Source organism: Salvelinus namaycush, chromosome 36 (genome assembly GCF_016432855.1).
Source record: "Salvelinus namaycush isolate Seneca chromosome 36, SaNama_1.0, whole genome shotgun sequence".
NCBI lineage: Eukaryota > Metazoa > Chordata > Actinopteri > Salmoniformes > Salmonidae > Salvelinus > Salvelinus namaycush.
In genome coordinates, this window is record NC_052342.1 from 8,784,721 (window position 1) to 8,811,982 (window position 27,262).

The following is a 27,262-nucleotide window of genomic DNA, read 5'->3' on the forward strand; positions in this document are numbered from 1 at the left end:
GCTGTGTTATCCTTATGAACCGCATAGCATTACAGCAGTATGTACCTGTATGTTAGCTAGTTACCTAACGTTAGTTGGCTACTAATACATCGAACTTGCCAGGCAGTATATTAACTATAATCTAACTAACTATCCAACGTTTATTGACTTGATTATTCATGTCGTTCTTAGCTAAGTGGTATAGTCGTTGTGCGTTCTCAATGGACATGGTTAATTATGTCTAGCTACTCCGATTTCAGAGCACTCTCCTCTTAGTGTGCCAGAGTGCAGAATAACTGATGAATTTATGAACGCTCAACACCGTTTGAATATATGGCCGGTGTCAGTAAACGTTGGCAAAAAAAGCGTAATTAAATTGTTGCCAGCAGCACAGTTACAGTCACCAACGCTCTGGATAACATGAAGACAGCCTAACCAGCTCTGCTAGGGCAAGTAAAATGGTCAGAGTGAGGTGTTTTCTCATTTGTGTCTGGAAATAGCTAGCAAACTAGATAACGTTAGCCAGTTAGCTTGGGTGCTTGACTGCCATTGTGAGGTCAGAACGCACGGATCAACCCTACTCTTCTGCCAGAGCGTCCAGTGACGCGCTCTGAAAGCTAAACACTCTGAATTTACGAATGGACAATCTAACAATGCTCTGGATTTAGGAACGCCCAGAGTGCACTCTGACACTTCAAATTGAATTCAAGAACACACCAGAAATCGTAAAATGTCTAGCTAGTAATTTGTGATGCTAACAAGCTAGCAAGAGGTTGCATAGCAACAGCATCAACTTCCGGTAGACAGGTGAAGTGCTAGTACACTCAACTGAAAGGATACCGTTCGGAGAACATCAACGTGTTCGTGAGAGTCTCCCCATAGTGAAGTCATATTAGTTTGTAGCTCAAACGTTTCAGATCCTACAGACAGAAGTTGGCTCATCAGCGTTACCGACCCCAGATGAGTCCTGTGACACTTGTGGGGGTCATAGAGCAGCAAAGCGGAGAACGCCATCATGTTCGTCTCCCCTTTCCATAGAGTCTAGGCCAAACCGTTTGGACGCTACAGACGTTATCGTGAGGAGACCGGTCTGACAGCTGTAGCTCGGCCACCTCCCACCGCAGATGCGGAAGGACATAGGCAGATGCGGTGGATTGAGACGCAGCCCAATGCAAAAAAACTGATATCTCTATCTTAAACTGACAGATTTTGATGGGGAATATTTTATTATGTTACTTAGATTGACAGGTGCACACGGGTGCGTCAATAGACTCTTAAATTAAATAGAGTAGGCACTGGACAGGTATCTTTCCAAGGAAATGTACTTCCTAAATATGATTAGGCTACAGTTTACTACATTGCCTGGAAATAAATATTGATCACCCATATTTGTCTCCGTCTGAATATCGCCCCGCTCCAAAAAAGGATATATGTAAAACGCAGCTCAAGAGAAAGTGTCGGCTCTCTCTCCAACTCAGCTCTCTTCAAACTACGTCTAGCATATTGGCTGATATAGCCCAGTAATACTCATAGCCTAATATAATGGGCAACGTGAGAATCGCTGGTAATTTAACCTATTTCTTAGGATATTTTTGCGGAGTGGGCAGGTCCAGTATAAAAACCTGCGAGAGAGGACAGGAGTGGGATGAAGAAATCAGTCCAGCACAGTCCTCTACACTGGAACATAAAATGCACTCACCTTCAGTCTCATGAAGGAACCGTTGTTGTCCACAACTGCCCATCAGCTCGTACTTGCTTTTCTCTTCTGGCTGAAAGACACAGTACACAGTAAATAAGATGCTGGTTTCTAAGTGGTAGCTTAGGCTACATCAAACTAAGGTCAAGCCTGAGGCTGGAATTAATTACAAAGATTTCAGTCCAAGTTGAGTAAATCAAAATTAAACCGCAGACAAATGCTAATCTCTATTTAACAGTTCACTGGGGGCACTCGAGTTAGATTTAGACTTGACTAATTTGAGTGTACTGAAACCTCACAGACTTGTCTACTTAAATTGAAAAAAGCATGTAGCCTGAAGCATCTCTTGTTCTTATTGAAGCTTATTCATGCCTTTCCAACTGAGTCAAGTGTTCCAGTGGTTTTGCTAGTCTCTGGTGTGAAAACATGGTGGAAAGGGGCAGCCTCATTGCCCTCTGTCTGACTGAAAAGTGGGATGTGACTGAGGTAACACTCTCACACAATGTGTTCTGTCTGTTCTGCCCTACAGTACCACAACACTATGTTACACTGACTTCCACAGTCCTCACTAAAATAACTGTAACTTACTTAAGAGCATTATAGTCTGAGCATTGCTGACATTAAATTAACATTGTTGACATTTGCCAATGTTTGTTCCACTCATGTTAAATGCCAGTCTTACAAGGAAATGGCATATACTAAATGTATGGGACAATTATAAAAGCAGTATAGACAGCCCTGTCATATCTTGCGTGTAGCTGTTATAAAGGACTTCCATACTGCAGTGTACACCCTCTAAAGTATTCCTCTTTCTTTCATAGACATTGGCCTCGCAGGTATTTAATTATACGTTTGGACCATAGCAAGAAAACAATTGAAACAAGTGAGTGTGATGATCTTATTAAGAGGATTGAGTAATCCCACTTCCTGATGCTCCACCTCTGAACTCTTCTCCAACGCCCGGCTCTCCATGATCTCATACTCGACTTTGTGCCTCTCCTCCTTACTCTTCTGCTTCTTGTCTGGTGGAAAGAGGAAAATAAAGTGCGATTGAGATGCGCAACAATACAACGGACTCCTATTACACTGCAGTAAAGCCTGTGAGGATAAGATCCCTATATCATGTTCTCCTTTTCGTCTACTACATGCTGTGAACTAATGCAGTCGAAGCGGCGTCTCTCGGTCCCCAAACACACATAACCTGTTTGATCCAAGGATGGGAAACGACTTGGAAGACAATTGCAAGGGACAGATTAATCATCGTCGTACAAGACCGCAACATGTCAGAGGACAGGATATAGCATTACATTGTTGACGTTGTCTAGAACTCCCTAGTGTGGTTGGGATAAGTGCTGTATTACTCATGGGGATGGCTTTGTTACGAGCACAGCAGCCAACACAGTGGCCCTGATGTCATTTCCAGTGCAAATGGAAACATCCACAAAACCACATAGTCTAAATAACTGTCAGAGCGATGCTATACAATCTGGGGTCATGCTGGACAAATATGACAATTGTCATTTCAGTTTGTAATTTTCTTGTGTACCGTCACAGTCATGTAAAATGCCATTGTATCTAGTCACATTTTGTTTCATACTGCAGCAGCTGGTTGAGCTTCTCTGCATCTATCCCAACCTTCAAAGCAGCTCAATCACAAAATGAATACAGCATGAAGAGAACATAGAGGCATCACCAGCTTGCAGAGGGAGGAGAAATAGTCCCCCCCAAAAATACAGAGGAAACGAAGAAGAAAGGATATTTTTTAAATTAAAGTCAAAGAAAAGAACAGGGAGGAAAACATTAAAGAAACAGTTTGAGGGGCGCGGATGAGAAGGAAGGAAGGAGGGAGGAAGCCAGGAAAGAGGCTGACTTCGTTTGTTAGCATGAAGTTCATTCCGTGAAGAGAGAAGAAGAATAAATCAGAAGTGGGCGTTCTCTTACCTTCAACCGATACTGAATGATCTTTCACCTCCACACATGGAAGGTCTCCATCTTGGAGTGTAGGGCCCAGCAGTTGCACTTCAATAGGCTGCTCTTCGTTAGATGTCTTTTCACAGTCCACACTGTTCTTCAAGGGCTCAGAGGGTAGTGGCTGTCCAAAACATACACCACTGTGGTGCATTTGACCAACCTGAAGGACAAAGCTGTTCCGGGGAAATTCTGCTGTCCCCCAAGGAGGTGGATGGCATTCCTCCCCTTTCTTGCACTTGAAGCAGTTTTCGTAAATGATAGTCCCCTTGTCCCCTGGTCTTGCTGAGTTCAGATCACAGTTGATAACAGGTTGTTGGGATCTAAGCTCACGTCCCAAAGCAGAAGCCATTGACTCATAAAGATTCAGTTCGTTTGTCTTTGTACCTGGCTCTCCGGATGTGCCGCCGTAGCCTAATAGGTCTGCTAAGAGGTCAGCTAATTTCCCCTTGCCTTTCTTCTGTAGAGGTGCTGATCCCTCATCCCTCATCTTTAGCTTCTCAGAGCGGTGATTGGTCACTGAGGCAGGTGAGGACGCGGTCTCTGTAGTTTTCCTCAGTGCGTCAACCTTGATATATTCTGAGGAGCTGTTGTTGGGTCTGCACGGGCACTTATCAATACTTTCACCTGCTGGATTTTCAAAATGGGAGGTTCTGAGGCAATTGCCAATCCTCAGTCCATAGGTTATGTCCTTGGAGCTTAACGCATCTCCTTTCTAGTTATACAGGTTAGGAAATCTGCACATCGGTTTAATAATTCAACGGATTCATTCCTAAGAACAAACTACTTGTCTAAACACGCTGCAAAGTAAACACAGGTCTGAAAAATCTATTCATGCTTGGACAGGGATATTGAAGGGAAATCATGGCATCGGGTGCGCACACACACACCTAGTGGAGCTGACTTACCTGGTACGGCTGGCATTGCTGAGCCCCCAGTGTAGGAGACTGGAGTCCCCTGTGAGAAGATGAGGAAAGAGAACATCTTCAATAACTAGATGAAACAGTGTCAGCAGGTACAGTTCCTTTCACAATATTTTTGTGCCAGAGTCTTTCAATGAATACTGCTAGGGCATTGTCTATTGGTAAAAACATGAGAGCTGCTATGGCTTGTTCACATAGAGTTACATTGAGTTATTTGAACCCTTGGGCCCTTAAGGGTCTTTGTTTTCCTAGCTGATAACTGAGGTTGAGTATTACAACTGTGTTGATAGATGTCCACCCACACAATGCTTTATTCCATAGGACTGGTGCTAGGCAACTAACAGAGGAATTGTGGCACTGTAAGGCTGGAGCTTTACATCACCCTCGGGAAATATCTTTCAAAGAGACTGAAGGCTACACTTAAGACAAGTCAGAGGAAACAACAGAAATGTTATTTTTGTTTTCTACAAAGATCATCAGAAATTAACCTTGATAAATGTCTCTCCAACCAATTTTGGATGATTAATATCTAAATGCACCACCAGCAGATGGGGCTCTAGGTTTAAACGATCAATAGAAAGTCACTCATATACGGGGTAGTAAAAAACATAAACATCAATTGAAGTTGTTTCATCAGAGAGTAAAACAGACCCGCTTTGACCAAAGAAAAGCACTTTGTTCTATGTTTGAAATTCTGATGGTCTGACATTTTATTCATTGATTTGGATGTCTTTTTAATATAATCAAAAGCAATGCTTAATAAAAGAGGTATATTTTGGATGACAAAAAAAGGATCAATGACTATAATCAGTTATTTTATTCCACAGAGAATTTTTTATGAATAAATTGGGATCTAATCACATGTCATACTCTGTACGAATATGTCCTCTTTCAAAGTATATGAGTATGAGGCTTTACGTTGTAAATCACTTGTAAACGAGATTCATCTTCAAAGATCAAACGAAAGGGCTATCCTTTCTTGTTTCCATAACAAGCAAAGACAGTGGAAGAAAAAGTTTGTAACGAGAAGAAGTTAAAATCAATTTCTTGCACTTGGATGACCTCAAAGAGAGAGAAGAGTATCCGTTTGAAAAGCCCAAGTCAACCCAGACTGATAGAACAATCCCAAAATGGAGGCCCAATTAGAAGAGCAATAACTATGGTGACACAGAGGCTCTTATGAAGACACTTCTTACAGAGATGGGAGTGTTTGAGAGACTATAAGAACAACATCTACGCACAGACCATTTTGAGTGAAAGGACAGCTAGAACCTCAAATGGCTAGTAGAGTGCACACCTTGCCAGACAGACAGGCAGCAAGAATGTTAATGTTCCAACACCAATTGCTGTGAGATTTCTCAGTAAAGGCCATATTGACAGCTATAGCCGGCAACAGGTGATACCAAGATGACTAAGCCTTACTGGCTGTTATAAAGACTTGTTATACAAGAGGAGCAGAGCTGCAGAAAGCACTGAGTTGGAGTTGGACGGACATGCTACAGTATATGAGAGTGGGAGGGAGCTATGTTTTTTAATGCAAAAATTCAGATACAAACCAAAATGGAAGCAATTGCCATAAATTTTTCTGTCAAAGACTGCTTTGTTTGTGAATCTGAATGATGAAGTCTAATCGAAAGCTGCTGACAGAATTTTTGTACTTTGGTAGTTGGTACTCATGAGACAAACAAAGCAATTCTGAAGAAATGTAACACTTTGGCCCAAACTGTATCAATTTGATGATGATAAAAGTGAGATGAACCAGTGGAATACAGTCAATTGGATGAAAATAAACAAAGGGTACACTTTTCAACCATAGATTAATAAAAGTAACCAGGGCAGCATCTCAATTGGATTTCCTTAATTCATCGTGTCTACTCTCCTCGCCTCCTTCGCAAAACGCATTGGAGAGGATCAAAAGTTCCTCCACTCCAATAAGTTTTGAGAAGAAAGTCAGGAGAGAGGACACACAACCAAGCTAGCACATTTGGTTCCTTGGAAGTTGTGGGAACGTACATTTTTGGTTTCTCGTTGGTTCTGGGAACGAAGCTGTACGATTTCTGACCAGTAAAACGGAAAGTTATTTTATTGTTCTGAGAACGGAAGTGAAAATGTCGCCTTTTCTGGGACCGTTAATTTTGTGGTTGCAGGGAGATTCTGAGAATGTTTTACTATGATTCCCTGAAAGTTTTCCTGAGAGGTTTTAATAACGTTCTGGGTATATAAATGATAAGTTATTTGAATGTAATTAAATAACGTTATGAGAAAATGTTTTAATAAGACTGCTAGCTTAACTGTTTTGAACTGCAAGCACAGAACATATGGAAATAAATGTGTTTATTCATTGAAACACATTTATTTTTATTGTGGCATGGGGGTCAGTGAGACTCTAACCTATGATCTTCTGTTCTCTATCTATGGCATTAATCCACTGTAGCATGCCATGGTTATTACTCATACAAAGCTGTTCATTTTAGTCTATTCAAACTGACCACATTTCAAAGAAAACAAGCACTCATTAAGATCAGGTGTGGCCAATTAGTGGGTGCAGCCAACACAGCTGAACACACTTAACGAGACAGAGGATAGAGAGAGTTTCGTTGACGCTGAGAACGGAATGTATATGTTTTTATAATAATAATCATTTTTTGAATGTTACAAATGTTCTATTGGAAAGTTTTCTTAATGTTCTGAGAACATTACTTTAAATAGAACCATGAGGAAACCTGAAGACAACATTATGCTAAAGTACTGTACATTTGTGGGAAGTTTGTATGCAAAATGACAATAGGACAACCAACCTCTCACCAAGCTCTAAGAAACATATGGTTCTCAGAATGTTATGTGCTAGCTTGGAAGGAATTAAGGAAATACAATAACCCCAGCTGTCTGTACCTTGAATCCTCCACAGGTGGCGCAGATGATTAGGAGGGTTTTGGAGGCAGTGGCTTGGGAACTGCTGCATATCTGATAGGAGTCTGGGTGTTGACTGTCACTAGAGGGCGCCACCCTGCTCTTACTCTCCTCTGAGTGGCCCTGTAAGAGATCAGCCGTCGAGCGCCTGGCAACAGTGTCCGAGCGACCCCCGAGAGGACCCTCTTTTTCCCTCTGTACTGACTTACATGATGGGGGTGATTGGGGTGAACTACCCTCCTGGTCCTTAGATGTTGTGGAGGTCTGGTGCCCCCTGGCCCCTCCTGTTCCCCCCTGCAGTAGATTCCGGGGGGTGTCATAGAGGTATCTCAGTGACGTGGGTACCTGGTACTCCTTTCCTGGGGCTGGGGGGCAGGTACAGGGGGCCAGGTCTAGGTGAGTGGGCAGGCTGAGCAGGGAGCCAAAGTCATCCCCCCCAGAACCAATGTCCAGGCTACCTGCATAGGAGGAGAAACTCCCAGAGTAGGAGGAGTGGCTTCCTGTGGCGATGCCGCTGTCGGATGAGCTCTGTCGACCAATCTCCTGCAGCTGCCGGGACCGAGGGGGCTTGGCTACTGAATGAGCTCCACACACCTGGATGACGGACAGTTTATCCTCGGCCTGTAAGGCCACCTTGGGCCCAGAATGGCCAATGATGGTGTCTGTGGGGGCGGAGCTTGTTGTGACGGGCTCAGTCCAAATGGCCAGCCGGCTGCCGATGCTGGAGTCTGATTGGCTGGTGTCGGAGGTGTCAGAGGAGCCTGATATGCTGCGGTCGTCTCCCGCCACAGACAGACCATACGTGGAGGAGGCTTCCAAAACCACATAAGAAAACAAATTATTTATTCTATATAAACAAAACTATTACTTATACACCTTATCTACACAAGCACATCAATAAAGCATAACATGAGATTATCCAAAATAGGTCTCCTCACTTGTCTAACTGGTAGTCACAGTCATAATACTCACAATACTTCACTCATAAAGTATATTGTAGTATTATGTTCATTAGCCCATTGTTAATACAATCCCCCAAAAAAGGGTGCATGTCAGCAGTCAAGTTTTCAAGATAGAGCACTTTTAGTACAGCGCAATGACTGTGATGATTTTGCATTGAAGTACAGGCTCATTCTAATGGTTGGAATAGACTGAAAGGTAATGCACCTGTGCTGCTCTGGTGAGACAGCATGCTAAGGCGTTTCTCCAGCTCCTGGGCCTCATGGTTTACCCTCTCCTCAGAGTAGGCCTGGTTGGCGGCAGCGTTGGGGTCTGTCGGCGTGAAACACAACAGTATACATTTTACTTTACCTTTAGTTTACTAGCAGTCAACAGTCAACAACAATACATAGTATCAATAGCACACCATAGCAATGATATAGTAATTCCAATAAACAATATTCTACTGCTCTTTTGGTCATTTACTACAGTATCCTAAAAGAATATATCCGTTTAGACAGGCCCCTGTGAGACAATTCAATGGAAAGGACAAAATTCTGTTTATGTCTGTTGATTAATAGTCGTAAACCTCGGTAGGAGGCCTACTGATAATAGTATACATCATTATCTGTGAGGAGAGGTTAACCTTGGGTGCCTTTCTGATGTCACAGTGACATGGGATCAATAGAGTGACGCAGAGTGTTTCGTATTGAGGCTCCCTCTGCGGGGTCATTATTAACTGGATGCATCCGGTTTTCAGGGGAAATGGAAAGAGAGCCTGTGACGTGACTTCTGCTTTTGGACGTTAACAAGGCAACACTCCGTCTTAACTCCTCCTCCACATTTACTGGATTGGTTCAACAGTGCAGAAGAGAACATCCTGTATGGCAACATCCTGACAGGACTAGAAAGAAAGAAGCGCTGCTCAGGCGTTTGTTTTATGCCTGCTGCATTAGGTGCATGAGGTGACACTGGGACAGATGTGAACATAAATCACCAGTGTCCCAATGAATCCTTGAGGGGCCGCTGTGATTAGGGTGATTACATGTCCCGGAATGTGCGGTAGAGTCCCGCATTTTAGCACTTCGTCCCATGTCCCACAACCAAACAATCATGTACCGCATTTTATCATAACAGTTCTAACACCATTAAAAAAAAATTGTATTTGTTCCATATTTCAGTCAGGCATTCTAGCATGTCTCTTTTGCAACAGAGAGGAAGAGGCAAAGCGAGAGGTTTCACTCCCCAAAATCTGTCCAAAATAAGCACAATTTATTTTATTTTTAATTTATCCGTTATTTTACCAGGTAAGTTGACTGAGAACACGTTCTCATTTGCAGCAACGACCTGGGGAATAGTTACAGGGGAGAGGAGGGGGATGAATTAGCCAATTGTAAACTGGGGATTATTAGGTGACCGTGATGGTTGAGGGCCAGATTGGGAATTTAGCCAGGACACCGGGGTTAACACCCCTACTCTTTCGATAAGTGCCATGGGATCTTTAATGACCTCAGAGAGTCAGGACACCCATTTAACGTCACATCCGAAAGACGGCACCCTACACAGAGCAGTGTCCCCAATCACTGCCCTGGGGCATTGGGATCTTTGTTTAGAGTTCCTCCTGCTGGCCCTCCAACACCACTTCCAGCAGCATCTGGTCTCCCATCCAGGGACTGACCAGGACCAACCCTGCTTAGCTTCAGAAGCAAGCCAGCAGTGGTATGCAGGGTGGTATGCTGCTGGCAACAATGTGTTTCTATGGGCTTATTTTGGACCTAAGTTTTTCACCTGCCTTCCAGCCTTTGGGACTACTCCCATTGTTGGGGCAGAGACATGAGCATCTCGTCATTATATACAGATCTCCATTTGCAATCAAGTTGCACTTTTGACAAGATATATATCATAAGGATGTGGTACCGGAGATGTTAAACACTTCTCCAATCGTTGTTGAGATCTGATATTCTGCGCAGCATAAGGTGAGACGTAGGCCAATGTCATCGTCAACCAATCACATTTATCAAATCCTTTCGGTCGAGAGGACAGTTAAAACAGCATGCTTCTGAGGAAGAGCTACAAAAGTAAGTAAACAGCCGTATTAGACTGAAAATATATACAAGGTGATTAAACTGAAAACATGTAAGGTGATTGTTTTCAAACTTGAGGTTCTCCGTGCTCATTAGTTGCTCAATTAACATATTTGCTGCTACTTCACTCAATCCAGTTTTCAAAGTCTCCCTTCCTAACTGTTTTAAATTCACTGAGACTGACCAGAAATGTTTCCTTGGCCAAGAATTCCCAGATATTACTGGGGGGACTGCCGAATAAACATGTATTCATGTCCAGCAAAAATATCCCTTCGTCCCAGTTTATACACAATTTACATTTTCTCTAGCACACATCTAATAGGGCAGGCAGTATCAGTAGACGCAAGTACAGGGTCCTGTTCAGTAGGAAGAAAACGGACCTTAAACGAAGTCAAACCGAAAGGTAATACCTGAACGTATCCAATAAGAATACAGATTTTTGTGTTCCTATGCAAAACCTTTTGCTACGGTGTGCCCTACTGAACATGACCCAGTACTGAGTGCTATCGTGCAATCGTTATCGTTGTGCTGTCACGACGCCCTCTATCTGTGAGGGTGATAACGCCAGGCCTTTAGCGAGGTAATAGAGAACAGGGTCACACAGGGGTACACCTTGCTGTTTGTGCAACACTACATGTGTTTATTAATAGCACTGCTTGCCACGTGGCCCCTGTGGTACGCGTAATGGAGACGGTGTGGCTACGGATCATTAGCGCCGCGCCGAGGATCTAATGTAAGTTACCTTAGTCCCAACCCAAGGTCAGCTGTTATTGCTAAGTTACATTGATTTCCTGGTCAACCAATATTTTGTCAAGGGTAATTTCCAAGGGTCATTGTCATTTTGATTGTGCAAGTAGAGTGCAAAATGACATACAAATGGCAAAAGACTACCTTGAGAATTTCAAATGGATTGCCATTTATGTGATACCGGCATATCTATCAGTTACCGAAAGGACTGCAATCAACTAGATGTAACAGCTGACATCTGCTTCAGCTTCTTGTCAACAACCCTGTTCCCTTTGCATGAGAAGGGACAGTGGTGTTTACAGGAGAGTAGGGATATTAGAAACAGAGAGAGAGAGAGAGAAATGGGGGCGGCAAAGCAAGGGGAAATGTGAAAAAGAGACAAAGAGAGAGAGAGAGGCCCAGAGTGAGTGCTTTTGGTGGTGGGGTTGGGGGGGGGGGGGGTGCAGTGACACAGGAATCCTGGGGATGAGGTTACACACATGCCCAGAGTGATTAGAAGGGTTTGGTGCGCTCTGCTTGTGTGAACTGTGACTTTGACCTCCCGCTCTCCCTCTGACATCGTCCCCTGCTATTTATTCTACTACAGACTACAATAATAGGAGATGAGCTCAATGCCTGATTGGGCGAGAGGATGTGTGAAACCAGGAACACCCAGTGTGACAAGCCACAGCTGCAGCGCCCACCCTTACCCCTACTGTACCTCTCTCACGATGCGACAGACTATACAGAGGTGACTGGATTGAATTTGCTGCTATAATTACAGTTAGTACAGTGGTTATCATATTACATATGTATAAGGTGGCCCCGTTGTATACGCTGCTTGCGGTACAGTTAGTCCAGTGGATATCAGATTATATTCATTAATATTATAGTCTGTACCCAGCTAATCCAATGATGTATATAACAGCTGTCAGTCATAATGCTGTTGGATCAAAGTACATTGGATGGAATCCATGGGACTTAGAGTAACAACCTCTGGAAGTGGCTGCATTCCAGAAAGCACATGGTGGGCCACTATTATAGTGAGGATAAATCCCACACAAAGTATCTCTTGAAGAACACTTGTTTTAATTAAGACTGCAAATGTTCGATTTAAGTGTTTGCCAAGTCAGAAGGCGAAAGGGCAATGGATAATATACCTCTACATAACTTACCTTAGAATGACAACAAGGATACATTAAGGCTACATTTCATCCATATTCTCCATTTAAATTGCCCAGAAATTTGATAAAAAATACTCCTAACTCCCATATGTCCTGTACTATAAATTCACTACCCTGGTCTGTATGTACTTGTTTGGGCAAGCCGTATAGCTAGCCGTGACAACTTTCATACCTACGAAGCAGTAAACACCTTTGGTACTGACCAGGCAGGATTGGCCTCAGTCCAAAAGGGCCTCTGGTGGGGGAGATGCCCCTGACGATGCAGTCGAACAGAAAGCTGATCTGCTCTCCCTCCATGGACGATAGGAAGAAGACGCCAGCCCCTGTAGGAAACACACATAGTCCGCCGGCTTAATGTCACATTTCGCTCTTTAGACAGAATGTTTTACCACACCCCTCTGGGTCAATTATAACTGGATGGAAGTAGTGTACAGAGATACATCTTTGTACTGGCCAGTTGGCACACAAGCACACTAATAGCTAGCACCCACTCATTTTGTTTGCAGACTGAATGGACATCACCATGGATTGTCATCCGTCTGGTAATTGAGATCCATTTCAACTTAGCCAGATACTGAAATAAGAGCAGCATTGAACTTCTTTAGATATAAAAAAAATGCTGAGATTAAATTATGTTAACCCACTACATTACAGAATACAGATAGATGTATGATCTTAATTTGAGCCAGTTTGCTACAGCAGGAAAATATTCATGCAACAATTTCAAAGATTTTACTGAGTTACAGTTCATATAGGGAAATCAGTCAATTGAAATAAATTCATTAGGCCCTAATCTATGGATTTCACATGACTGGGAATACAGATAAGCATCTGTTGGTCACAGATACTTTAAAAAACAAGGTAAGGCCGGTGATCAGAAAACCAGTCAGTATCTGGTGAAACCACCATTTGCCTCATGCAGCGCGACACATCTCTTTTGCATAGTTGATCAGGCTGTTGATTGAGGCCTGTGGAATGTTGTCACACTACTCTTCAAAGGCTATGCGAAGTTGCTGGATTTTGGCAGGAACTGGAACATGCTGTCGTCATCGTCGATCCAGAGCATCCCAAACATGCTCAATGGGTGGCATGTCTGGTAAGTATGCAGGCCATGGAAGAACATTTTCAGCTTCCGGGAATTGTGTACAGAGCCTTGCGACATGGGGCTGTGCATTATCATGCTGAAATATGAGGTCATGGTGCTGGATGAATGGCAAGACAATGGGCTTCAGGATCTCGTCACGGTATCTCTATGCGTTCAAATTGCCATCACTTAAATTAAATTGTGTTAGCTGTCCGTAGCTTATGCCTGCCCATACCATAACCCCACCACCACCATGGGACACTCTGTTCAGAACGTTGACATCAGCAAATGGCTCGGCCACACAACACCATAGACGTGGTTTGTGGTTGGGAGGCCGGTTGGACGTACTGACAAATTCTCTAAATCAATGTTGGAGGCGACTTATGGTAGATAAATGAACATTCAATTATCTGCCAACAGCTCTGGTGGACATTCCTGCAGTCATTATGCTAATTGCACTCCCTCAAAACTTGTGACATCTGTGGCATTGTGTCACGTCTACTCCCGCTCCCCCCCTCTGGCGCTCGACGTCAACGGTCTACTAACCACCGGTCCTGCCAACCCATCATTACGCACACCTGGCAACCATCATTACGCACACCTGCGCCTCATCATTAGGCACACCTGCGCCTCATCACTTCCCGGATTACTCCCCCTTTATCTAGCACTCCGTTATTATCCCCCATCAGGCAGTCATTTACCACCTTGTGAAGGTGGTAAATGACCTTTTAATGGCGTCAGACCGAGGCTCTGCATCTGTCCTCGTGCTACTAGACCTTAGTGCTGCCTTTGACACCATCGATCACCACATTCTTTTGGAGAGACTGGAAATCCAAATTGGTCTACACGGACAAGTTCTGGCCTGGTTTAGATCTTATCTGTCGGAAAGATATCAGTTTGTCTCTGTGAATGGTTTGTCCTCTGACAAATCAACTGTACATTTCGGTGTTCCTCAAGGTTCCGTTTTAGGACCACTATTGTTTTCACTATATATTTTACCTCTTGGGGATGTTATTCGAAAACATAATGTTAACTTTCACTGCTATGCGGATGACACACAGCTGTACATTTCAATGAAACATGGTGAAGCCCCAAAATTGCCCTCGCTAGAAGCCTGTGTTTCAGACATAAGGAAGTGGATGGCTGAAAACTTTCTACTTTTAAACTCGGACAAAACAGAGATGCTTGTTCTAGGTCCCAAGAAACAAAGAGATCTTCTGTTGAATCTGACAATTAATCTTGATGGTTGTAAAGTCGTCTCAAATAAAACTGTGAAGGACCTCGGCGTTACTCTTGACCCTGATCTCTCTTTTGACGAACATATCAAGACTGTTTCAAGGACAGCTTTTTTCCATCTACGTAACATTGCAAAAATCAGAAATTTTCTGTCCAAAAATGATGCAGAAAAATTAATCCATGCATTTGTTACTTCTAGGTTAGACTACTGCAATGCTCTACTTTCCGGCTACCCGGATAAAGCACTAAATAAACTTCAGTTAGTGCTAAATACGGCTGCTAGAATCCTGACTAGAACCAAGAAATTTGATCATATTACTCCAGTGCTAGCTTCCCTACACTGGCTTCCTGTTAAGGCAAGGGCTGATTTCAAGGTTTTACTGTTAACCTATAAAGCGTTACATGGGCTTGCTCCTACCTATCTTTCCGAGTTGGTCCTGCCGTACATACCTACACGTACGCTACGGTCACAAGACGCAGGCCTCCTAACTGTCCCTAGAATTTCTAAGCAAACAGCTGGAGGCAGGGCTTTCTCCTATAGATCTCCATTTTTATGGAATGGTCTGCCTACCCATGTGAGAGACGCAGACTCGGTCTCAACCTTTAAGTCTTTACTGAAGACTTAACTCTTCAGTAGGTCATATGATTGAGTGTAGTCTGGCCCAGGAGTGTGAAGGTGAACGGAAAGGCTCTGGAGCAACGAACCGCCCTTGCTGTCTCTGCCTGGCCGGTTCCCCTCCACTGGGATTCTCTACCTCTAACCCTATTACAGGGGCTGAGTCACTGGCTTACTGGTGCTCTTTCATGCCGTCCCTAGGAGTGGTGCGTCACTTGAGTGGGTTGAGTTACTGACGTGATCTTCCTGTCTGGGTTGGCGCCCCCCCTTGGTTTGTGCTGTGGTGGAGATCTTTGTGGGCTATACTCGGCCTTGTCTCAGGATTGTAAGTTGGTGGTTGAAGATATCCCTCTAGTGGTGCGGGGGCTGTGCTTTGGCAAAGTGGGTGGGGTTATATCCTTCCTGTTTGGCCCTGTCCGGGGGTATCATCGGATGGGGCCACAGTGTCTCCTGACCCCTCCTGTCTCAGCCTCCAGTATTTATGCTGCAGTAGTTTGTGTCGGGGGGCTAGGGCCAGTTGGTTATATCTGGAGTACTTCTCCTGTCTTATCCAGTGTCCTGTGTGAATTTAAGTATGCTCTCTCTAATTCTCTCCTTCTCTCTTTCTTTCTCTCTCTCGGAGGACCTGAGCCCTAGGACCATACGTCAGGACTACTGGGCATGATGACTCCTTGCTGTCCCCAGTCCACCTGGCCTTGCTGCTGTTCCAGTTTCAACTGTTCTGCCTGCAGTTATGGAACCCCTACCTGTCCCAGACCTGCTGTTTTCAACTCTTAATGATCGGCTATGAAAAGCCAACTGACATTTATTCCTGATTATTATTTGACCATGCTTGTCATTTATGAACATTTTGAACATCTTGGCTCTCTCTAATTCTCTCCTTCTCTCTTTCTTTCTCTCTCTCGGAGGAACTGAGCCCTAGGACCATACGTCAGGACTACCGGGCATGATGACTCCTTGCTGTCCCCAGTCCACCTGGCCTTGCTGCTGTCCTAGTTTCAACTGTTCTGCCTGCGGTTATGGAACCCCTACCTGTCCCAGACCTGCTGTTTTCAACTCTTAATTATTGGCTATGAAAAGCCAACTGACATTTATTCCTGATTGTTATTTGACCATGCTTGTCATTTATGAACATTTTGAACATCTTGGCCATGTTCTGTTATAATCTCCACCCGGCACAGCCAGAAGAGGACTGGCCACCCCTCATAGCCTGGTTCCTCTCTAGGTTTCTTCCTAGGTTTTGGCCTTTCTAGGGAGTTTTTCCTAGCCATCGTGCTTCTACACCTGCATTGCTTGCTGTTTGGGGTTTTAGGCTGGGTTTCTGTACAGCACTTCGAGATATTAGCTGATGTACGAAGGGCTATATAAAATAAACTTGATTGATTGATTGAGTATTGTTTCTGTGTTCATGTTCAGACACTCCTCTAGTTCGTGTATTCACTTTGTTTGTTCGTATTAAACTCACCGGCTGCACCTGCTTCCTGACTCCCTGTGTCTTTGTCACACAATATGTTGTGTGACAAAACTGCACATTTTAGAGTAGCCTTTTATTGTACCCGGCACAAGGTACACTTGTGTAATGACCATGCTGTTTAATCAGCTTCTTGATATGGTTTACCTGTCAGGTGGATGGATTATCTTGGCAAAGGAGAAATGCTCACTAACAGGGATTTTGTCCACAAAATTTGAGAGAAATAAGCTTTTTGTGTGAATGGAACATTTCTGGGATCTTTTATTTCAGGTCATGAAAAATGGAACCAACCCTTTACATGTTGTGTTTATATTTTTGTTCAGTGTAGTATGTGGATTATAATTAATAGCCATTTTTTGTAGGTCTTGATATATTTTTCGTTAGGGCAAATCAAGTCTTTAGAAGCCTTTTCAAACCTTAAATACATTACAAATGTGCATTTCCTGCTGTGATCAAATTCAGACCCTACATCTGCATGCTAAATAACCTAGGCTAAATAAAGCCTCACACAACACAAATGAACGGTCAAAAATCGAAATCTCTGGTATACAGCTCCGGTCACTCAAAATGTAAAATTCAAAGTGTAAAGGTGGTAAAGGGTACATGGGTGTGAGGGTTAATGGGTCAGGAACTCTCCTGCCCTCTTGCCATTCCCAAGCCCAAGACACACCAGGGGGTGTCACCAAGGGGGTCTTTCTGTCACCTGGTCGTGAGACCACCCACCACAGAGCTACCCCCTGTCGCATGTTTTAGATGCCACCGACCCTAAGAAGGGGTCAGAGGTTAGCAGCTAAAACCACTCAGATGTTTACACTGAGGGGGACTCAAGACGTATGTTACAACTAGTGGCGGTCGGTGCCATTTAAGATGAGGGAGGATGATCATTTTTTTAATGAGAATCGCCTTATTTCTATTACAGCATATTGGATGACTGTCAGTCATATTACATTCACCCAGCTCAATGTAACAATGATAGGCTTAGGCTACTACATGATACTCAAATTGTTCCTATACCCATCATGAAGTTGCTACAACCTATCCTATGAATTAAAGTTTACAACATACTGTAGGTGCACAGATCGATTGAATTTTGAAGGTGACAGACACTTACACATTCAATACCGCCTTGCACAATCTTGCCTGCATTTAGGTGATCTAGGGTGTAATCAGTCCAGCAGTTGCAAACGAGAGTTTCTATTGAACAACTTCAGTTATGTTTATCTCCATTTTGTTCCGTTTGATTACGTTTAAGAAATGTTTTTCAAAAGAATCGGAGGAATTAATACGCCCCTGATCACACACAAACACATTTCACTTTCATAGCAGCCAGCCAGATCGTTGTATAATTCCTTCTTGCATCTACGCCACAGTGTATAAAGGATTTTGGAGACAGGCGCAGGAATACACAATAGGGGTTTTTCATACACCCATAACAAACACATATACAAAACACTGGGCTGTACCCAAACAAAAGAGCGAGGGTAAACCTCGTTAAACGCCACGGGACAATACCCGTAATACACAATATATATACATAGCACGCAGCATAACAGCTGCACCAACGCATAGGCACTCACACCACCGACGGACATGGGAACAATAACCGACAAAGACAGAGGGAACAGAGGGAACATATATAACATACTAATCAGGGGAAATGGGAACCAGGTGTGTATAAACAGACAAGACAGTCCGGGGTTGATGATAATGAATCCCGTTCAGTGAAGCCTAGAAAGCCGGTGACGTAGACCTCCGGAACTGGTGAACAGAATGAGCATCAGTACCGGGGGGGATACGTGACACAGGAGGCTGGTGAGGGGAAGACGCTTCATAATAATGTCTGGAATGGAGCGAATGGAATTGCATCAAACACCTAGAAACAATGTGTTTGATTTATTTCATAACATTCCACTGATAACGCTCCAGCCATTACTACGAGCCCGTCCTACCCAATTAAGGTGCCACCAACCTCCTGTGATCTACACGCTCTCCTCCTCACACCTTTTCCATTTGCTTGTGGACACACAGCTTAGATAGTTGTCACCATATTAGCTAACGTCAAGTCAATAACATAGCTACTATAACTAATGGCTTAGTAAATCCTCTACAATCATGCAGTACAGTGTACAGTTAGCAAGCAGTTTAGCAGTTACACCGGCGAGTTCCGGTGTCAATAAATTAATAAAGCCAAAAGCTTACCTTGACTTGGAAGAGTTCTAGAGTTGGATAGCCGTAGTCAGCTAGGTAACATAGCATCCCTCTCTGTTTGAGCAGGGTGTTTGAGTAGGCTCAACTAGCTAGCTGGAAGGGGGTGGGAGCCTCCTAGGTTTTGTATTGAAGTCAATGTACCCAGAAGAGGATGGAAACTAGCTGTCCTCCGGCTAAACCACGGGGCTACCCTACAGAGTGCTGTTGAGCCTACTGTAGACCTCCATTGAAAACAGTGTGTTATAATCAATTATTTGGTGACGTGAATATATTTAGTATAGTTTTATCTACAAAGGATAACTTTTTGAATGTTTGACTATTTAAATGTTTATGAAATTCACTGAGGAGGATGGTCCTCCCTTTCCTCCAATGAAGAGCCTCCACTGGTTACAACATCTCCTGTCTGCAGTAATCTGTTGTCGTCTATCATCCGGTTCTGAATAAAACGGCCAATTCAAAAGGCTAGTTAATAATCTCACTTGAGTATCATTTACAGTATGAATGGGTTCAACAGATGCAATGTCTACTACTGCATCAATTTATTTCCGTACTTGAGTGAAAAGTCATATGTCATTGAGTGGTGCATTGAATGAATGAGTGGTGCTTTGAGGACAACTCAAGGATCCGGCTACAACAACAAGCAACAGGTGAGATAACTAACTTCCTTTAATAATGACATCATGAAAAGTTTTCAAGAAAGCTAAGCAGCACACATCACACCATACCCACCCGCATCCTAACGTAATGGACCTCTCCACTTCTACCTAATAAAGTCAGAACCATAGGACCAAACAAAGGCGCCGCCATTCGCTGCGGGTACAGGATTTTAGACAGGCGTGTAAATAAGTTCTGCAGCGAAGGAATTGTCCGTAGAGCTCCGAGACAGGATTGTGTCGAGGCACAGATCTGGGAAAGGGTACCAAAAAATGTCTGCAGCATTGAAGGTTCCCAAGAACACAGTGGTCTCCATCATACTTAAATGGAAGAAGTTTGGAACCACCAAGACTCTTCCCAGAGCTGGCCGCCCGGCCAAACTGAGAAATCGGAAGAGAAGGGCCTTGGTCAGGGAGGTGACCAAGAAACCGTTGGTTACTCTGACAGAGCTCCAGAGTTCCTCTGTGGAGATGGGAGAACCTTCCAGAAGGACAACCATCTCTGCAGCACTCCACCAATCAGGCCTTCATGGTAGAGAGGCCAGACGGAAGCAAATCCTCAGTAAAAGGCACATGACAGCCCGCTTGGAGTTTGCCAAAAGGCACCTAAAAGACTCTCAGACCATGAGAAACATGATTCTTTGGCCTGAATACCAAGCGTCACGTCTGGAGGAAACCTGGCACCATCCCTACGGTGAAGCATGGTAGTGGCAGCATCATGCTGTGGGGATGTTATTCAGCGACAGAAACTGGGAGACTAGTCAGGATCGAGGGAAAGATGAACGGAGCAAAGTACAGAGAGATCCTTGATGAAAACCTGCTCCAGAGCGTTCAAGACCTCAGACTGAGGTGAAGGTTCACCTTCCAACAGAACAACGACCCTAAGCACACAGCCAGGTCAACGCAGGACTGGCTTCGGGACAAGTCTCTGAATGTCCTTGAGTGGGCCAGCCAGAGTCCAGACTTGAACCTGATCAAACATCTCTGGAGAGACCTGAAAATAGCTGTGCAGCGACGCTCCCCATCCAACCTGACAGAGCTTGAGAGGATCTAAAGAAAAGAATGGGAGAAACTCCCCAAATACAGGTGTGCCAAGCTTGTAGCGCCATACCCAAGGAGACTCGAGGCTGTAATCGCTGCCAAAGGTGCTTCAACAAAGTACTGAGTGAAGGGTCTGAATAATTATGTAAATGTCATATTTCCGGGGGGGGGGTTTGCAAAAATTTCTAAAAACCTGGTGTTGCTTTGTCATTATGGAGTATTGTGTGTAGATAGATGAGGGTAAAAAACAATTTGATCTATTTTAGAATAACGCTGTAATGTAACAAAATGTGGAAAAAGTGAAAGGGTCTGAATACTTTCTGAATGCACTGTAGATCCCATGTACACACAAACACACACACATTTTTCCCCTCTCTAAAAAAGGGATGTGCTTTCCTTTTTTTACGACGCATGGATTGGAAAACTCTCCCCGATGTGACCTTCACGATATTAAGTTGTGCCTCTAGTGGAAGACTGAATGGAGCTAAATAAATCACGCTTCACATACTGGAGTCTCGTGTTTCCAGTGGATCGTGTGTATTAATATTGATGTCTTCAGCTATGTGGCGTACTTTGCGTGCCTGTCTGTGTCCACTCCAGGTGTTGACACGCGTCCATTCCCCCTCTAACGGTTTTGTGTTTATTCCAGGAAGTAAACTGCAAAATACCATACCGCAAATCACATACACATGTTTCAGATATGGAAATTAACTTAATGCGCTCTCTGATTTCTCAAGTATGACTTCTCATTGACTTTTTAAATTTAAAGATTAAGTCTTGCTGGACCAAGGCTAACTGAGATTGGATTTCTATTCAAAGCCTGCAAGCTTTGTGAAACAAAATCGCCCACGACACCAAGTCCTTTATTTCATGTTGTTACCAAAGCAGATGCAATACACAATACTTCATATACACAAAGATACATTTGTATGTTTCTGTCTCGCCAAACACCATTGAGCACATTTAATGTGAGTTGGCCCCAAGGAGAGCTACACTGGAGTCTGAAAAATGAAGAAGCACCCAGCAACTCTGTTCATCCCTCTAGTCACGAGTCGTAGTTCCGACACTAATGTTCCCTGTCTGAATGATGCCAGCTGGCACGCTGTTCCAACAGGGTAGAGGAATCTAAGAGTAAAAACCCATGGAAGTGTAATGATTTAAATCCTCCAAAATGCCAAACGTGTCTTTCATGCTCTCAATGAAAAAGTCCCAAAGAGGAGATCAATCATAGACACATGTCAGTTAGACCATCTTGTGGTGTGATACAACAGGCTGAAAGAACAAGTCAATATACTCTGCATGTGAATGAGGTGTGAAACGAGGCAAACGTGTAGTTTGAATGAACTTCTGTAACTGTCCACTTTCCTGTCATTAAGTCCCCTCATCATCTTAGATCAATAAAATCAAGCCTTTTGTCCTTTCAAAGTACCCAAAGGTCAGCGGAAATAATAACAGTATAACCTACATAAAATGCCAGAATGCCATTTGACTCCATCAACGTTTTACTGTGTGGGATCATTCTCTCTTGTCACATACTGTTATGTACTGTATTGGATTAGTAGTCTTATGACTCGCTCAAGCAGATACATCCTCTTTACTACTTCCATGGTACTTCATCAGATCACATAGACATAGATGTTTGTGTCAGTTCTTAGAAAACAGTCCAAGTCTAAACTTATTGGGTTTAGGTTCAAAGGATCCACATGTTGAAGCCAAATGTCAAACTGGAAAGCACCAATGACGATGCCATTCTTCTTTGTCGTGAGACAACAGAACAGCACAATGGTTAATAGACCATTGCGCAACAATAACAGCAACATCAGTCAACTCACAGTAGCCGCAGCGCGTTCCCCCCTCGAAGACGAAGCCATTTGGTACAGGCCCATATCTGCGTAGGTCCGGGAGGTTCCACTGGCCGATGATAACAGGGGGGATGTCCCTGGCCAGAACCAGTAGGTTGTTACACAAGTGAAGGATCGCAGGCCCACTCTCCAACTTGGTGCCTGGTAAGATGCCAACGCTAAACCTGTGGACTGGACAGAGAAGAAGAGAAGTTGAAAACCACTTAAACAAAAGACAATAAAAAAAAAAATGAGATCATTGACTTTATAAAAACGTATCCCATTATAGACTATGCCTCCCTCGGCATTAATGGTAGGCAATAACTATAAAGGGATAGAGAAAACTATTTAATTCCAAACATTATTGCTCCAGTATGGCTTTGATTTAATTGCACAATAAAAAGAAGGGGAAACAGTTGAGCGCATTGAGAGTGAGATCAGTAGGCTGAATTAAGAACAGAGTAGAGCTCAGATCCGAAGCCCAAATGTAATCAATCAGAGCCTGTCACTAACAACAATGTAATAGACTCAATATTTTCGTTAATGAGCAACATAAGAGGAAAGACAGGCCCGGCCAGGGAAGGAACATGTGTTGTGTGTCTGTTTATCTATCTGTTTTAAGTGGTGTGTGTGTGTGTGTGTGTGTGTGTGTGTGTGTGTGTGTGTGTGTGTGTGTGTGTGTGTGTGTGTGTGTGTGTGTGTGTGTGTGTGTGTGTGTGTGTGTGTGTGTGTGTGTGTGTGTGTGTGTGTGTGTGTGTGTGTGTGTGTGTGTGAATTGTAAGTGTTTGCGAAACAGTGCTTGATTATGTGTACAGGTTAGAGATCCTTGATGCTAAGCAGCAACTACATTAAAACACATGACTGATACCAGTGAGTCAACTCTGTTAGGTGAGAGATTGATGGCTTCGATGATGAAAAAATGTCGGCCAGTCCCGTCACATCAACGCTCAGTTTGAGAGAGATTCATGGGGTGACAACTCACAACAAAAGCGCTGGCACACAGCAGACCTCAGCCACGGGCTGGCAGGTGACATTTCTACGTGCCTGGCCACACTTCAGACCAGAGCACGACAATCAGTACACACGCACACACAGTGGAACACACACACAGTGGAGTGGAACAGACACACATTGGCATACACATTGTACACACACACACACACAAATTGGCATAAACTTTGGACACACAGACACACACAGCACAGGGCAGCCTGACCATTCCAATTATACTCCACACAATAGATGAATTACCTCTGTGATTTGTGACCTCTTTTACACTCATTTGTTCCACAACACAAATCATTTGGACTCTGTGGAGTAATTGAGATTCCTACAAAATCTGAATTGCATTAATAAACATTTAAAACAACATCAGAACATCGAAAAGTCGAAGCAGATGTAAACGAATAGGTATTTCCAGGTGCTGACAGGGATATCATCAGATACAACCCGTTGTAACCTTTGTTTCCATACTAAATATGTTATGAAACTGACATCTAAAACACCTCACTTTAACATTATTTGGTTTGATGCCCATGTGACATGAATCCATATTACACAACACATGGGTCACCCAGAAGAGCATGTAATTGGAGAACACTGTCAACAAGGACCTACGCATCAGACTAGCTGTTGCCTATGCTGTAGCAGATACCGATGTGCCAGGTCAAGTTATACCAAGCTGATTTGACGCAACGCCTCACAGAGTAATACATATTATCTACTACCTACCTGGTGGCATAACACTTTCTTAGCCCCAGGCTTTGTTTTGGCCCCATGTTGATTCAACCACAGAAACACAAAAGTCTCGGACTTTGGGCCAAAACCTTTTGGAAGTTAAAACTTCAAAGTGGAAAAGACATATGGTTTTGCACACCTATTAATTTATTCTTAGGTTGTAAAAAATAAAAATAAAATAAAAAAAGAAGACAAATCTAGTACAAAAACAAAACCCCAAATGAATTAACGCTCCCAAAAGGGATGTTTGGTTGTAAACAACTTCAGAAAAGAAAGTATCCCACCTTCACCAAGACTGTAGCGGATGCGGATATCCCAGGCCAGCAGAGCCTCCTTGCCGTCGAAGCCCAGCACAGCAACCTGGCTCAGGCAGAGGATAGCCAGCGTGTAGTTTACCCCCTCATAGGAGAGACCTGTCTCCAGTCCACAGATATCCTCCAAGGTGATGCTGCCCTTCTCCCGGTGGCCCTGGGCTTTATCCGACTTGTCTTTGTAGACGAGAAGTACCAAACAGTCTACGAAAATGGGGAGAGAAAAGAGAACATAACAAAAACCTTACATTTGACAAAATACTGATGGTCTATAACATACAGGTTCAGTTTTCTGGACACAGACTAAAACTTAAAAGCATGTTCAAAGGAAACCTCCAATGTCCTTAATCTGTGTCCAGGAACCTAGCTCACAGTCTAAAAGCAGTCCTAGTTGTTGGTGAATGTTGAGGCTAGGTATGACAGGAGCTTAAATACAACCAGAAAAGTATGTTATACATTGAATTAGCATAGTAATGAGAAACATTCCAGGGAATAGGGTGAAGTGAGAATCAATTTGAGCATTTAAAAAACAGGTACTCCTTGAACAGTTAGGCAAAAAAGTTAAACTGTGTATTGTATTGTATCGTATCATATCGTCCTGTACTGTATTGTACTGTACTAAATTGAAGTGTAGTGTACTCTACTGACTGTTCGGATGTGAGAGGATGAGATGGGGAGGAAAAGAGAGAGTAAAGTAACATTCGAAAATGTCAGTTCTTATACTCGACTTCAGTGGATCCCTGCTGTCTAGGGAAGAAATACGGCTGAAATAAATTGTCCATATTGTCAAGCCTGCAACTAAAAGATCAAAAGGACTTCACTATAATATCCTGAAATGCTACACTCAACACAATAACTCAATAAGCAACTTTTGCACTTTCAGCCAGCCTGTTGACAGCACCTGGCTCCTGTAAGACCTGGCTAAATCCCATAATAGTCCTATGCCATTTAAAACATGCTGATTGTTCTCTAGTCCAGTCTCATCCTCACTCAAGGTGATAAAACGATAACAGACCTACTGTAAGTGCCAGTACCCCTTGACGCGGCATGAAAGTCAGAGGGTAGCCTACAGATATCTTGAGTGCTTGGCATTTACTGTGGCTGTACAGGCACGGTGAAGATAGACAGTAGTCGGTGACAGAGGCCTCCTCGCACCTCTCTTCGGCACTTTCGAAGTACAATCACAGTGTCAACTGACAAAACAAGACCTTTTATTATCTGTCACACACACACTGGCGCCAAGCACACACACACACACACACACACACACACACACACACACACACACACACACACACACACACACACACACACACACACACACACACACACACACACACACACACACACAGCTCACGCATGACTGTGGACAGCTGAGATAACAGGGACTTCAAAGGGACGAGGAATGGTTGCATCCAACCTCGGCCTAGTCCATTAAACACCTAGGGATGGGCAGAGCCCAGATAGGCAAAGAGAAGGAGGCTATAGTGTAACACAATATGGCTGCTCCATCTATTTCCACTGCGGTTGCATAATCAAAGTGTGGAAGAGCATGAAAGCCCATGTCTTTGTGAGTTACCCCACTTAAAAGCATGAAATGTCAGTCAATGGTGCAAAACAGTTGGCGCCCGCTGCCCTGCAAGTCTTCAATGCTTGCAAATTATTTCCACTTGAGAATAGTAGGCTATTCATGCGGTATCCCACAATCACAATAACATGCACTGAAGAAAAGTCAACACTTCACCAGAGTGCATTTACTATTATATCTGAACATATAATAAATAAACACAATAATTATAACATAGTAAGGGTAATCACTTCCAATCAGAAGACTATAGTTTAAATTCTTTATAACTACAGACATTTTACATTTAACTATTGGCCTACGTGTTCTACATTGTATTTACAGCTTAATTGACTGATATTCATGGTTATAAACCAGTTATAACCTGAAGAAGGCACAGTGATCCCGAAACGTTGGCGTTTTAACCAATAAATAACTTGGAGTTTATACAAATGGAGTGTGCGACTCTGTTTTAATACGCCAGTTATAAACACACGCAGCAAAAGCATATTTAAATGTAGCCTAGTAGCCTAGCAGAACACATTCCCTTTAATACAGGGCCACCGGGATAGCCAAAGTTCTGAATGAGCAACCTATCATCAGCACAGTGACCTATGCATGAGAAAATATTTCATTCCATGGCATGCAGTAATGCAACTTCGTTTCCAGTTGCTTTTCATTTGGGATGTTTAGTAAATGACAAACATAAATGATTTATCAATTTACTAGGGTAGTAATAGACCACAGCAGTAAACTTCCGAATGAAATGGTTTTAAATTACCACATACATTTAACAAAGACAAACATTGTAAAGCTGTGCGGTCTTATTCCAACAACGTTTATGGTATTACGCGCTTTGAAATGTTGAACAGAATGAGCGACGTACCTGCTACAGGCGATGGCTTGCGAAGTACGACCCACCTAGTCTTCCACTGAGAGAAAAGGGTACAAAATAGACGCTAGCGTTAAAATGCCGAATAACTTTGAAGCACATGCAAATTCAATTAATTATTTCGTTTTGTAAACACCTTTTTTCCATCTCTGAATTTGACATATCCTTCCACGACAACCGAATCCGTCATCTTCAGTCA

At 43.3% G+C, this 27,262-nt stretch overlaps 1 protein-coding gene across 1 annotated transcript in view; it reads right to left on the reverse strand.

Moving 5' to 3' along the window:
• Nucleotides 1-27,253, reverse strand: part of LOC120030219 (protein Dok-7-like) — a 48,306-nt gene extending 21,053 nt beyond the window's left edge. The window contains exons 1-11 of the mRNA XM_038975567.1: nucleotides 27,200-27,253; nucleotides 27,058-27,103; nucleotides 24,581-24,811; nucleotides 22,551-22,751; nucleotides 12,613-12,732; nucleotides 8,644-8,748; nucleotides 7,459-8,288; nucleotides 4,552-4,600; nucleotides 4,031-4,273; nucleotides 2,600-2,697; nucleotides 1,679-1,748 (exon numbers count right to left, since the gene is read on the reverse strand). Of these exons, the coding sequence (XP_038831495.1) occupies nucleotides 1,679-1,748; nucleotides 2,600-2,697; nucleotides 4,031-4,273; nucleotides 4,552-4,600; nucleotides 7,459-8,288; nucleotides 8,644-8,748; nucleotides 12,613-12,732; nucleotides 22,551-22,751; nucleotides 24,581-24,811; nucleotides 27,058-27,103; nucleotides 27,200-27,253 (2,047 nt within the window). The remainder of the gene's footprint in view (nucleotides 1-1,678; nucleotides 1,749-2,599; nucleotides 2,698-4,030; nucleotides 4,274-4,551; nucleotides 4,601-7,458; nucleotides 8,289-8,643; nucleotides 8,749-12,612; nucleotides 12,733-22,550; nucleotides 22,752-24,580; nucleotides 24,812-27,057; nucleotides 27,104-27,199) is intronic.
• Between the last annotated feature and the right edge of the window lie 9 nt (nucleotides 27,254-27,262).